We start from the raw sequence: 13,411 nt of genomic DNA on the forward strand, positions 1-13,411 counted from the left end.
CACGACAGTCAGCTGAAGCTGAAACTTCCCGTAGAGCTATGGTTTACAAAGTGAACTTTCTGGACACCCTCCACCTCATCTAGCGCCTGCTGATAAAATTATCTGACTCAACTTAAGGGTACACCTCCCCCCTCGAGGCCCTAATTGGTCTAGGGGTGGCCTGAGGGTGGCGAGAGCCGGTTCTCTCAGGAGGATGTGGGTTTACTGGCTGACAAAAATTATAAGGTTAAGGAACCGAAGCATTTCATCAGCCACTCCACCAACCAACCATACAGCTATACAGCCCATCAGTCAGTTCCAGCGTGGACTAACCGATGCCCCTGGGACTTGGAAAGGAAAAACAGCGGCGACTTGGTAGTCCTGAGGCAAAGAAGGCGCGCTGGGGAACCCCGTTCGCCCTCTCCGGCTTCCTGCGCCCATGGAGGTGGCCGTACGTGCAGGGTTTGGCGTGAAGGGACGCGCCGGGCGAGTCCCTGCTTGCAAGAGATGCCCGAGGAGCTCCAGCGTCCCGGGGCAATCAGGTGGAGCTGGTTCGCACCTCCGGATCCCGGCAGGGGTGGTCCGGGGCACCCGGGGGGCGGGCCGGGGGCCGGGCGAGGCGCGCCTCTCATTGGCCGCGCGGTGTGATCCCGGGCAGCCTGCCGCCCTGGAAGGGCTTTATAAGCAGCTGCTGGCGCCGAGAGCCGCACGCCACGCTTCTCGCTCCGGATCCCTCTCTGCTCCCTGCACACGCACACCTGCCAGCCCGATCTGCGCCCACCATGGCCGATATTCAAACCCTGGTGGGAAGATGGCGCCTAGTGGAGAGCCAAGGCTTTGATGAATACATGAAGGAACTCGGTGAGGCACTTGGTCGCGTGTGCTGAGGAGGGGACGGTCCCGAAGCCCCCGGCTAGCTGGGCCCCCGGGTGGAAAGGGCTGATTTCCCCCACTTCAGCCCCTCCCATCGCGCCATCACCACGTGGCTGTGAGTGCAGCGTGGCGCGCGATCTCGGAGGTGTTCCGCCGCGTCGTCCCCCGCTCGCTTCTCCTTTCTTTTTGCCCACGCGGCAGTCGCCGGGTCCTTCTGCGTCCGTCACCCTCTCTGCTCACAAAGTGCACGTATCTCGATCCACCCCAGATCTCCACCGCCTTGACTCTTATTCCTTCGCTCTCACTCATTCTCCCTCTGGTGCTGCTATCCTACTTCATGTTTTGCTCTTGGGAAGCGCCTGGTCGCCTCCCTGTGCCCCAGGGACGCGGTGTTCGAGGGCGCGGTTTCTAACAGCGGGGTTTCAGGGTCTGAAATGAGCTGCAGCTTCAGCTCCCGCTGCGCTCTCGTTTACAGCTCCCCAGGTTCTCTGCTGGTCCTCCCGGGCGAGCGGGCCCTTCGGATAGGTGCAGTTTATAGGGTCTTGCTCCCCTGCTGCCTAGGAGGGCGCTGGGGCACCGGGCGCCAATAGCGCGCGTTTTATCTGCTGCCTGCACAGCCAGACAGAGGCACCCCAGTGGGATGGTGGGCGGTTGCTGGTCTGTCCCCAGCATCTGAAGAGTGGCGGGGCCGGGAGGCAGTGGGCATGGCTGGAGAACAGTCTTCTGACCACTACTGGCCCGCAGCTGCTAATGGCATGAGGATGAGTGTAGCCTTGTAGAAGGGCTTTTTTTTTTTTTTTTTCAGGCCTTCCCAAGGCCAAGAAAGGTGTCAGAAGATTCACTTTCTGGCAGTCAAAATATTGCTTAGTTTTCTGTCCCTGGCCTTTGCTAAGCCGGGAACTGCCTTTGCATGCTGGCGGAGGTTTTGGCTTAGATAGTAAGCATTGGCCCATTTTGGTGGGCCTCTGTCCCAGGCCTCTGGGAGGAAGTAGGGCATCCAGTTCTGAGGGCTTGCTGGGGCCAAGCAGGTGCTGACCCAATTGCCTCAGGTGAGGTCACTACGTTGGCTTCGCTGTTGACCTCTGCTCACTGGCATGCAGAATGTCTCAACTGGCTTTCCTGAACCCAGTGTGGGGTGGAGGCTGGTGTGATAAGATAAAGAAACCAAGAAAGCAGTGTTTGGTTTGGTTTGGGTTTTTGTAGTTTGATTCACTACGATCTAGCTGAAGGTGAGTGTGGCAGAACTTATTTTCTGCAGTCTGGAATATGTTGTATGGGCGCAGGTTTGAGGACCATACAGAGAGCACTTCTCCGTCCTCCCTTGCGAGCCAGGGAGTGTTGATAGAATTCCTGAACTTTTCAGGATGCTTCCAGCATGCTGGTTGTCAAAGCTCAGCCCCCTGAGGATCCATCAGGGTGTGACAAAGGCAGAACCCCTTTATCCACAGTGGGAGTCAACAATGCTTAGCAGCATGGGCCACCAGCGCTGAGCCTGGCTCCTGTTCCTCAGAAGAACAGCCATGAGCTCTAGGCTGGAGTCTCTTCATGAATAAAACAGGCAATGGGCTTGGATCTAAGATTCTTTGGGAATGTTATCATTAAGGGATGGATACATAAAAAAAAAAAGTAATGTATAATTTAGCATAAAATTTCATCGCTAGAAAATGCAGTATAGTATTCATAGTTTCTATTTTTGAGGGGAATTTCCCCCTATTTGTTAGCAGAGTAGTTGTGCTGCATAAAACTTAGTTTATATCAGAGTTTATTTTTATTTTGTGAGGGCTATCGATCAAATGTTTTTCAAAGGCCTTTTGTATGTCACATTCTTTTCTGGAAGAGTGTCACACAATGATAGAATCCAATGTGTATTAAAAAGCAAGAAGGTGCCTGAGTGTAGTTCTGCAGACTCTGGATCTGTCGTCTGACAGCTGCTTTGAGTGGGTATACTTAAGAAGTCCATTGCTTTTCCTGTAGCCTTCTGTAAACCAGCATAACATGAGGGCCAAGAGCTGGGATTTGGAGCCATGTTGCCTGCCCTGTTCCCAGGTACTGCCTATCCCAGTTGAATGATTATGCGTTCCTTTATTATCACCTGCAAATTGGAGATAGTAATCTCCAGCCCCACTTCCCTGCCTCCTACCCCCCAAAGGCTTGTTGCAAGATTTAAGTGAATTGAGGTCGGCCAGTGCTGGCAAATGGTAAGTGAGCACCAGGTCGGGGTCTACAGTTATGACAAGGAAATGAATAAGTGAAAATTTGCCAGCTGTAAGGATTACAAATGAATAATTGCTTTCACTATGTTAACGAGCTGTTTGGTCTTGCTGTTACTTAACATGATACAACATTCTCCAGGAGTGGGACTGGCCCTGAGAAAAATGGGCGGAATGGCCAAGCCAGATTGTATCATCTCCTATGATGGCAAGAACCTCACCGTAAAAACTGAGAGCACTTTGAAAACAACACAGTTTACTTGTGTCCTGGGAGAGAAGTTTGAAGAAACTACAGCTGATGGCAGAAAAACTCAGGTCAGTCATATAACGCTGCGAAATCATAGAAGTTTCTAGAATGATGGGTTATAACAGTTTTACTGTTTTACAGGGAAGAAGTTAATGAGAAGAAGTTTTGAGTTGTGTTTTGACCAGTTAGTAGGAGGAATGGCTTGTAGAATATCTCTGAGCTCTAGGTTGAAAAGCACAAACTGTATTACGAACAATAGAGGTATGATTGATGCAGGAAGTGTAGAAGGGAGATCATGAAGAAACCATTTACTGGCAAGGTTCTGAGTCACACAAACGCTGTATCACACATTGGAAGCTTAAAAAGTAAACTTTATTTTTGCAGACTGTCTGCACCCTCACAGACAACGGATTGGTTCAACATCAGGAGTGGGACGGGAAGGAGAGCACAATAACCCGGAAAGTGCAGGATGGGAAACTTCTGGTGGTAAGTGCCTTCCCAGGACTTTTCACTTGAATTCATGATTCCTGTAAGTGTTCTCTATCATCAGTTACAAACAGGAAGACGACGTTAGGAAAGACAAAAGTTGCATCACAGTGAGTTAAATAGTACGCTGCTGCTCACTGAGACACACCTTTGTGGGCCTAGTCAAGTGACACGATATTGTTGGAACTGTGGGAATTCCTTGCTTAGTTGTTGCATAATCTTGGCAAGCTGCTGACCTGAGCATCCATCCTTCCATTTAAGTACTTGTTATTTGCCAAGGCCAAGTGCAAAATTCAGATGCTGTATTCAACACTTTAGTCTTCCCTAAAAACTGTACGTATCATCAGCAATGCAGCAGTTTCTGCCTTCTCTAAAACACACCTGTGAAGCAGATTACAAGAGTTTGAAAGATTCTGGCAGAATTTTATTACCACCATTGCTCTGGAGAACAACTTTATCCTAATTCTTTGATATCATTCTTTGTCCTAGGACTGCATCATGAATAATGTCACCTGTCATCGGGTCTATGAGAAAGCAGAATAAAAATTCCATCATTGCCTCAGACAGGAATTAGCTGCAAAGATGAACAAGCTCAGTTCAATGAGCAAATCTCCACACTGCTTTTTTTTTTCATGACTATGTTCAATTATCTTTATCACAAGCATTTTACAGGAAACTATTCCAAAAGTGTTGATTAAATTAGAATCATCCCTTTGGGTAGTCAATAAAATGTGTTTGTGCTAATATGTGTGGTAGACATTCTTTCACTTTCTAGGAAATTCATGATAAGCTTTTTAATTTTTTTTTCAAGATTTACTGCTTTAAAAGACAGAGAGAAGCATCTGTTCTCTGCTCCTTCATTCCCCAAATGCCTGCAACAGCCTGAGCTGGCCCATCTAGATACAGTCAGGAACACCATCTAGATCTCTCGTGTGATTGGCAGCAACTTCAGTCCCTGGATCATTCTGCTGCTCAGGCACATTAGCAGGGAGCTAGATTGAAAGTGGAGTAGCTGGAATTAGCTGCATGTACAGGATGTGGGTGTGGCAAGCAGTGCCTTAACTTGTTGCACAGCAATACCAGACCCATTTGTTTTAGCAACTAAAGATTGAATAAATTGTGGGGTTATCTAGAGGGTACTATTTTGAAATATATTCTAATGAATTATACAGAAAGTTACACCTGCAGAAAGCATAGTACCAGTTGTGCTTGCGTTGGACTAGTTGAACCTTGTATCAACTCAGGTGTTTATTTCACTCCCCAAGTGGCTGCAATGACCAGAGCTGAGCCGAACTGAATCCAGGAAACAGGAGCCTTTTTTGGGCCTCTCATGCAGGTGCAGGGTCTCAAGGCTTTGGGCCACCCTCTGCTGCTTTCCCAAACCACAGACAAGGAGCTGGATGAGAAATGGAGTAGCTGGGACACAAACTGGTGCCCATATGGGTTCGCAGCACATGCAAAGCAAAGATTTAGTCACTGAACTATCGTACCAGGTTCCAGGTATACATTTCTGTTAGATATCATTATCATGAAAAGATATCTACATAAATTTTAAAGAATAGAAGAAATAATCTTACTGATTAGGTCATACTTCTAATAGTGTGCTTATAATTATGGTTCAGGAATTCTGCAATTGAAAGTTCATGTAGTAAACAGAATCTACTGTGTCAGGAACTGTGTTCCTGTGTGTTGATCTATATCTGAACACAATGGGTAAATCGTTCCCCTAGGCGTGAGCCAACACTGTCAGACTCTCAACTTTGAAAGAACACGATGCGCTCATGAAGGAAAGCCATCAAGGAGCAAAGCTCTAAAATATTTATGCATGTGTTTGTACACAACCATACGGAATATGTTATCAAAAGAATTTATAATTCCAATTAACCAGTGTTCCATTTCTTGGATCCAACTGCAAGCATCCACGATTCACATTTGGAGAAATAAGGTGTGGGCCCTGGAGTAACAGGTGGTGGTTGCTGCCAAGAGAGGGCATTTAGCTTAGTGGAGAAGAAGTCTCCATCCCCTTTGAATGGCGGGGTTCATTTCATGGTGGCATGTGACGGCTGCACCCTGGAATTGCGTTGTAGGTTCCTCCTCTGGCCCCCATTGCCATCCCACCCCCTGGCTGAGGAGGGTCTTTGTAGAGTGAGCCAGCAGATGTCACCTCCATTCTTGCAAACATTAGGACACTTCAAAAAAGAAAATAGAGAAATGGGATGAAGAGAGAGTGCACACTTTGATGCAAGGAAATTTTCCAATCCAGGTATAGTTTGTTGGTTTTTGTTCCCCATAATCTACATTTCCTATGAAATTTTGGAGACCTTTCATAAGAAAACATGACTTTAGGTCTTTAGGTAGATAATTTGTTCAAGAACATAGAAAGTAGTGAAACTGGGTTGAGTCTGAGTTTCACAAATGTGTTTTTGTTCTACAAAGTTGTCTCCATCATGCACAGAGATTCTGAGTCTAAACCTCCTACTGGAATATTTTTGAAACCACTGTCCATGTGCTAAGATGTTAACTGGTACAATCCTCTTTATTTAAAATATATATATTTATTTTTATTTACTTGAAAGGCGGAAAGAGAGAGAAATGACAGAGATCTTTTATCTTCTGGCTCAATACCGAGTTGCTCAAAACAGCCAGGGCTGGACCAGGCTGAAACCAGAGCCTTGGACTTTATCTGGGTTTTCCATATGGAAGTTAAGGACACAAGTGCTTACACTCAAGCCATCAGCTGCATGTCAGGTGTGTGTTGGCAGGAAGCTCCGTGAGCAGCAGAGGAGACAGGATACGGGGTGCAAGTGTCCCTAGGGGTATCGTCACTGCTGTGCCAAATGCTGACCCCGATAACACTCTCTTCCAAATTTTCCAAACCTAACAGTCACTGAAAGAGTTCAACACTCACTAATAATCTCATTCTGTGGTATCTAGGATGTAGCTATCAACCACCAATGAGTAATCTGAGTTAATACTAGCGACAAGATAAAACACTTCATTGTTAATTTTTATATTGGTTGAATATTAAAATAACATAGTTGGTTACCAGAATCTACAGTAGTAAAATTATTTTTTTTAATCTGAGTAGAGAAAACTGAAAAATTGCATGGACTTGTATTTTTATAACATTTTTAGTGGATAATGGTGATCTAGACCTACTTTTCATATAAAAAGAAATGTTTTTATTATTTCAAAGGCAGGGTACAGAGACATGGATTTTCCATCATCTGGCTCATTTCCCAAAAGTCCAGTTAGACCCACTTTTAGGGACTGGGCCATGTGGAAGCCAGGAGCTCTATTTGCTTCTCTTGTGTGGATAGCAGGGACCTAATGCTTGAACCGTTGTGTGCTGTCTGCCAGGGTGCACATTATCAGAAGCTAAATGGGAAGTGGAGTTAATGGAACTTGAACCCGAAACTCTGAAATGTGGGCACTCCAGTCACAACTTACCACTAAAGCAAAAGCCTGACTCTACACTGGCTTTGTGTATGAACAGCTTTATTCCTTGTGTCAGAGCCTGTGTTAGAGTTCCTTTTGACCCCCCTTTGCAGTTCTAATAATGGGTATATTTATTCAACATTCTCCGCAAACTGAACACTGGACCAGGTATTTGAAATCTTTCATAATCCTCAGAACCATGCTATGTGATGCTTGTGGGTTAGGGTTTTCTGTATGATTTAGATGAGGAGGCTAAACCTCAAAGTCCAGGTAGTTGCGAAGCCATCCAGCAAGGACAAGTCAAAGAACAATGGGAGACTGAATTCATCCGACTGCACAACTTGCACTACCAACTGCCTCTTCTACCGTTTATAATGTATTGGTGGATGGATTGCAGAGTATCGTCAGAGGGACTGTCCACCTGAGCTTTTCATGTAGGGGTGCTGTTGACATTTAGGGTGAAAGAACTTTGTGTTGACCTGTGACAAGTGTCATAGAGCTTCTAACATCCTATGACGGTGGCTGCGAAAAACCCAAAGCACCCATCAGTGTACCCCAACATATCCCACACATTCTAGATGTTCTCTATTGCCTGCCATCGTACTTATGCACCTGGTTGAAAACCATACATAGAATAAGTGTCAATTCCCCTGTTGGAATACCAAACACCACCTCCTTTGTGGATGATTCTTATTTGGTCTGGATTGAAAACGTGTTTGGATGTATTGTGCTCAGCTCTGCAGCACATAGGGTATCTTTAGAGATTTGCTTTAGTCCAGATCAGCTCTCCTCATTTCTTCACTGGGTTTCAACACTGTCCACTCAGCTCACTAGTCTTATCCCTGGTTATGTGTGATTTCTCCTTTGTTTCATCTTTCTGAGATACCAGGCTGACGCCAGTGCTTGGTGTTTGGAGGCAGACAGAGCTGGAATCCATTTTCTGGTTCTCAACCTTTAATAATTTTGTTTCTTAGGGCAAGTTACTGAACTTTTCTGAGCCCAAGTTACATTCATAACCCAATTTACAGACATAAAACTTTGATTCCTAGGTTCATTCTAAAGAAGATAATGTAAGTAAAGCCCTTAGCACCAGGCCCCGAATAATGAAGGCTCAATGTCCCATCAACACTTGCCCTTGGAAGAACTTCCTGTGGGTGGAAACACTCTATATTAGCTGTACTGCATGCCAAGAAAGCTCAGAGTGACCTGTGAGCAAACACTGAATACTTGCATTGTGCTAAGTGCAACTTTGGAATTGCATTTGTAACATTATTTTAATTCATCAAGATGTGGATTTAAAGACCCACATGTGTTAATGGCTGCTGAAATGGCCAAACTCAAGCTCAAATGTAGGACACGGCTGTCACGTATCAAGAAACCAGTTTTCATAGGAACAGCAAAGTTATGTAAAGATACAATCCTGAGGTTAAGCAAAGAGATAAGGGAATGCTGGCTGTAACAGTTTAGGACGTTCCCAGGGCTGTGACAGCCCAAAAGCTAACTGCTGTGCGTTTATCTCCACATCCCCACTCGTTTGCCCCCACCAGTGTGAAGAATAGCCCACGTGACTTGTGTAAAAGATGGAGATAGGGGGACGATTGAGACCCATTTTTTTGAAGCAATTCATGCTGGAGCCCTCCAGAGAAAGGTTACTTCCTTTCCATAAGGGGCTAGTGAGTCTCTGGTGGTCACGTCCATCACAGTAGCACAGGATGTTAATCCAATGTTTGCCAACATTGAATTTACACAGCAAACATCTGATTGCTATATTCCTTTCCCAGCTGATAGAAGCTAATCCTTATAGTTTTGCCTTCATAGTTTATCTAGAATTCAGTTACTTCTCACTTCTTCCAGAGAAATCACCCTGGTTCACAGGCCATCCTCCTCTCTGTATCACTATCATGCATCTTTATCCGCTCAGAGACATGATTTTAAAAAATCAGTTTTAACTATGCGACTTCTCCTTGAGAAACCCTCTACTGGTTTCTTGTTTCATATGGAATAAAAGCCAGAATCATCACAGAGATCCCATCTGCTTCCCTCTGCCTTCTCCTGATTTCATCACCTTTAACTCTCTTCTCAAACATGCTCCAGTCACAGCCACGCCAGTCATCACTGGTGTGTGTGCCCTTGTCCCCGGCCCTTTGCACCATGGGTGGCCTTGGGCACGCAGCAATGTTCCCCATACTATCTGCAACCTACACTTTCTCACTTCCTCGAGGTTTCTTTTTAAATGTCACCAGAGCCATGAGTCATCCCCCAGACCACACTATTTAAAATAGCTGCCAATCCCCTCCCTTCTTCTCAAATCCCAGTACACTGCTTTATTTTTCCTCATAGCTTTCCCTCATCTTGTTTTTAAAGTTGTTGGTGGTTACTATCTCTCTTCCTCACTGGCAAGTAAACTTCCTGAAGAAGGATTTTAATTTTTCTCTCCCCTCTCCAGCACTATTGAGGAGAGAACTGACATATAGAACTCAATATACCTCTATTGAATGAACAAATTCACTAATGAATCAGCAACCTTTTCGTGCCCATTTAGCACATTTTAGTATCATTTAAGACCCTTTATGCAGCTGTGGCAATCTATTTTATTTTTAAAACTAACTTTTCACAACTTTATACAAATGGTTCAATGCTATACATGACTTTACTCACCCAGGGTGTTGTGTGCTTGGTGACTTTAGGGTAGCAATGTCTGAGATAGGAAGTAAGAAATTCAACTGGTGTTTCATGGTACTCTGCTCTCCCAGGAAATAGCCTAGGCACAGTTTTAAACTATTAATATTATCGTTAATTTTTATTTGTTTGAAAGGCAAAGGGAGGAGAGGTATAATAATGGGGGGAGGAAGGGAGGGAAGGAGGGAAAGAGAGAGATCTTTCATTCACGGATTCACCCCCCCAAATGACTGCAACAGCTAGGATAGGCTGAACCCAGCTGAAGCTAGGAAACCAGGAACCCAGAACTCCATCTGGTATCCTGCATGAGTGGTGCAGGCTCAAGCACTTGAGCTGTCACCTGCCGCCTCCTAGGCTGTCCAGCTGGACTCCAGAGTGGAGTCAGGTTCCAACCCAGGCATTCTGATATGTGATATAGACATCCCAAGCAGTGTTTTTAGCAGTGTGCTGAACGCTCACCTCAGACACCCAGTTACTAGCAATATCTCCAGTTTATTTCACTGCAGCTCAAAATTCTGCTAACAGTCTAGTATGTTAATAGAGCAGGGCTTCTATTGTTTGTAGAACATGATGTAGATTAGATATGATTTGCTACAAGTCAAAACCTGATCAATGAAAAACGTGCAAGAAAGAAATGACTAACTCTGGGCTGTGTCCCTGAGTATTGCCAGGGCTTCAACCCATTTCTTCCCTCAGACTGAAAGTCCAGGGATAAATGTGATGGTGAACTACGGTTGTGAGATATCCACAGGCAATGGGAGGCATTGTACTGCACTGATAGCGATTATAGTGCATGGACTATTAACATAATGAGTGATGTCTTGCGTCTTAATCTCTCAAACTGTTCTCCAAAAATTTTCGTTTTGAAATGCAAGATGGTTGAAACCCATCTTCCTTAAACCTGGATTTGGAGGTTACCCTGTTATTTATTTATTTGTGAAGATTTCTTTATTTCTATTTGAAAGGCAGATTAACAGAGAGATCCTACCTCCATTGGGTCACTCCGCAAATGGCCACAATGGTCAGAACTGGGCTGGTCTGAAGCCAGGAGCCAGGAGCTTCCTCTGATTCTCCCATGTGGGTGCAGGGCCCAAGGACATGAGCCATCTTCTGCTGCTTTCCCAGGCCATAAGCAGTGAACTTCACAGGGAGTGGAACGGCCAGTATATAAACCAGCACCCATATGGAATGTCAGCAGGGCAGGCGAAAGACTAGCCTGTTACGCCACCACGCCATCTTGACAGGTTTTTTTTTCAGTATTTTTCTTTCTCAATTTATATAAAATGAGAGAATTTCACATCTTCATAATACCTACTTAGAAGCAGGGTTTTCTCCCTTCTTCTTCTCTCCTTATCTCCCTGCCTTATTTTTCCCCCAAATTATTACAATAGCCTACTCATATACTTCAAACTAACAAGCTTAAGTTTATGATAGAAAAGGTATCATGATGTAGAAAGTAGAGGAAAACGAAAAATAAATGAAATAACATAAATTGAAGAAATTAAAATTAAAATAGAAATCCTATTGCTACTCAGGAGTATTGACATGCGCTGTATACAGCAGTTAACTCCCAGCAAGCTAAGCTCACTGTGGTTAGATGATGTATTTTTGTGTTCTATGTATTAATTCTCACAGATCAGAGACGCTGTAGGGTGTTTGTCCCTTTGGGACTAACTTAGTACACTAGGCATAATGGTTTCCAGCTGGGACCATTTTGTGGCAAATGGTAAGATTTCATTCATTGTTATGGGTTCATAATACTCTAGAGTATACATACACCACATTTTCTTTTTTTCAGGCGTCAGGTGATGGGCATGGGTTGGTTTTATACCTTTAGTTGTTGCGAATTGCACTTCTATGAACATGATGTTACAGCTAACTCATATTCAGAGTTCATTTCCTTTGGATACATTCTCAGGAGTGGGAAACCTGGGTCATACAGCAGATCTATTTTCAGATATCTGAAGTGTCCCTATACTGTCTCACATTGTTGTGCTAGTTTGCATTTTCACCAACAATAGATCAGCTATTACCCAATTCTTGCTGCTTATAAGTCAATGACTATAAGGTCTATTGCATTGTAAATTCAGTTTTAAGTTAATAAGAATAATTACAGCTTTCCCCTGGGTTTCATGACTCTTTGTCTTGAGTTAGCATTGCCTTCTCAGAATTTCCTGATGGGTCCCATGTGATGTGGGTGGGTGGGAGAAGCAAGGAAGCTGACAAACGGGTTTAAAAGCTGAGTGACACGTATTTCGAAATATTGTGCAAGGCAAATTGTGTGACTTGCACTGGTCACACAGCAACTGGAAAAAAACTGGACTCTTATGACAGCTAGTCTGTCAGGCTCTACCACTAAATCCTATGTGAATGCTTGCTTCTGATCTAGTCCCCTCTCCTCCTCCCATATGCCCCATATGCTGTAGAGATGTCAGAAAAGAGGCTCATCAGTTTTTAAAATAGCACTTTTCTATAGTGCCCATGACACACGGCATGGGGAACAGGCTCCATGCTCCTGGAACGCGGGGAGGGGGAATGTGTACAAGTCAATGAGAGGGCTAAAGGCAGCCACGAAGTGCAGGAGGCACCGAGAGCAGGTTGTGTGTAGAGCAGAATTGAGTGATGGGCAGGCGGTAGGCAAGATAACTGCCGGGTCCAGGGTGTACTAGATATAGGGGCTGGCAGCTGTTGTTCCTCTGGAGTGGGGACAGGTAAAGCCACAGAGGAACAGAGGATTATTGGAGGAGATGTAAGATGGGTAAGATGGGCTGAGATGTGGCTAGGGAATGGAGTGCCAGGGACCCTGAGGGATGTGAGTTTCTCTAAAGGTCAGGGCAAGTGTTGGAGGGTCTAGCAGGAAGTGACAGGTGGCTGTTTTGCAAAGATATGAAACACTGAGATTTTAAAGACAACTGAATGTATTGGCTAAAACATTTTTTTAAAAAATTGCACTCAAGTGACAATGAACTGATGAGATTGTAAGGAATGGCTTGGCATAGAGCTGTGACTCCAGAGAAGCAATCCTACCCACAGGGCTGGCCTGGGCTGTGAGGCTCAGCTGAGCTTTCTGCTCTAAGAGAAACCATGGGATCTTGGTCTGATTCTGGGAAGGTGGGTTCCATCCTCTGTTGTCTCAAATAAAGCTTTCCTAGTGGCTCAAATTTTGGTTATGAGGATCTCCTTGGGGATATTTCTATACAAGCAGATAATTGGTAAATGTATCACTTTCTAGAAATCAGAGCTTGGCTTTTCAACAATGAAGAGACTGATAATAGCTTTAAAAAAAAGGCTCACGGAAACAGTATAAAAAGAAAAAAAACGATTATAAAATATACACACTGTTTTCTAATTTGTGTGGTAATATATATATGCACATATGTGTAAAGATAGTGTTTAATGTTGGCTATCTCTTGGGACTGGAGCAATGCTGAATTTCTATGAGAAAAATGCAAAGATAATTTTAATGTTAATAGTCTGGTGTTTTTCATGATATATTTAT

General features: G+C 44.5%; 1 protein-coding gene across 1 annotated transcript; it reads left to right on the forward strand.

The window, feature by feature from the left end:
• Window positions 1-669: 669 nt before the first annotated feature.
• FABP5 (fatty acid binding protein 5) lies at window positions 670-4,539 on the forward strand. The gene is made up of 4 exons (XM_004588116.3): window positions 670-840; window positions 3,205-3,377; window positions 3,694-3,795; window positions 4,285-4,539. The coding sequence occupies exons 1-4, from the start codon at window positions 762-764 to the stop codon at window positions 4,336-4,338; spliced, it is 408 nt and encodes a 135-aa protein (XP_004588173.1). The 5' UTR covers window positions 670-761; the 3' UTR covers window positions 4,339-4,539.
• Window positions 4,540-13,411: the final 8,872 nt, after the last annotated feature.

Source organism: Ochotona princeps, chromosome 9, assembly GCF_030435755.1.
Source record: "Ochotona princeps isolate mOchPri1 chromosome 9, mOchPri1.hap1, whole genome shotgun sequence".
NCBI classification, from domain to species: domain Eukaryota; kingdom Metazoa; phylum Chordata; class Mammalia; order Lagomorpha; family Ochotonidae; genus Ochotona; species Ochotona princeps.